Source organism: Polyodon spathula, unplaced genomic scaffold (genome assembly GCF_017654505.1).
Source record: "Polyodon spathula isolate WHYD16114869_AA unplaced genomic scaffold, ASM1765450v1 scaffolds_2709, whole genome shotgun sequence".
In the NCBI taxonomy this organism is placed as follows: domain Eukaryota; kingdom Metazoa; phylum Chordata; class Actinopteri; order Acipenseriformes; family Polyodontidae; genus Polyodon; species Polyodon spathula.
In genome coordinates, this window is record NW_024474177.1 from 1 (window position 1) to 1,125 (window position 1,125).

Consider the following 1,125-nt stretch of genomic DNA (forward strand, 5'->3'; position numbering starts at 1 on the left):
GGATTCAAGATGCCAACCATTTCTGGACCCAATATCAAAATGCCAAGTATGGATTTCAATCTGAAAGGACCGAAGGTGGAAGGTGACCTCAAAGGGCCAAAGGTAGACATTGAAGCTCCTGATATTGACATTGAGGGCCCTGAAGGAAAAATCAAGGGTCCCGGATTCAAGATGCCAACCATTTCTGGACCAAACTTTGGTCAAAAGGCCAAGTAAGGAGATGTAATGTGAAAGGACCGAAGGTGGAAGGTGACCTCAAAGGGCCAAAGGTAGACATTGAAGCTCCTGATATTGACATTGAAGGCCCTGAAGGAAAAATCAAGGGTCCTGGATTCAAGATGCCAACCATTTCTGGACCAAATATCAAAATGCCAAGTATGGATTTTAATCTGAAAGGACCGAAGGTGGAAGGTGACCTCAAAGGGCCAAAGGTAGACATTGAAGCTCCTGATATGAACATTGAGGGCCCTGAAGGAAAAATCAAGGGTCCCGGATTCAAGATGCCAACCATTTCTGGACCCAAAGGACCGAAGGTGGAAGGTGATCTCAAAGGGCCAAAGGTAGACATTGAAGCTCCAATATTGACATTGAAGGCCCAAGGAAATTCAAGATGCCAACCATTTCTGGACCCAACATCAAAATGCCCAAATTTGGTTTGAAAGGTCCTAAAGTTGAAGGCCCAGATGTAGATGTGAATCTACCCAAAGGCGATATTGATATCAAAGGGCCAAAGATAGACATTGACACACCTGATATTGACATTGAAGGCCCTGAAAGAAAAATCAAGGGTCCTGGATTCAAGATGCCAACCATTTCTGGACCCAATATCAAAATGCCAAGTATGGATTTTAATCTGAAAGGACCGAAGGTGGAAGGTGACCTCAAAGGGCCAAAGGTAGACATTGAAGCTCCTGATATGAACATTGAGGGCCCTGAAGGAAAGATCAAGGGTCCCGGATTCAAGATGCCAACCATTTCTGGACCCAATATCAAAATGCCAAGTATGGATTTTAATCTGAAAGGACCGAAGGTGGAAGGTGACCTCAAAGGGCCAAAGGTAGACATTGAAGCTCCTGATATGAATATTGATTTGAGGGCCCTGAAGGGAAAATCAAGGGTCACGGA

General features: G+C 44.6%; 1 protein-coding gene across 1 annotated transcript; it reads left to right on the top strand.

Moving 5' to 3' along the window:
- Positions 1-234: 234 nt before the first annotated feature.
- LOC121310867 (neuroblast differentiation-associated protein AHNAK-like) lies at positions 235-1,117 on the top strand (the record flags this gene model as incomplete). The annotated part of the gene is made up of 2 exons (XM_041243801.1): positions 235-508; positions 619-1,117. Coding segments are annotated over exons 1-2 (669 nt in total), but the record flags the coding sequence as incomplete, so codon positions are not given.
- Positions 1,118-1,125: the final 8 nt, after the last annotated feature.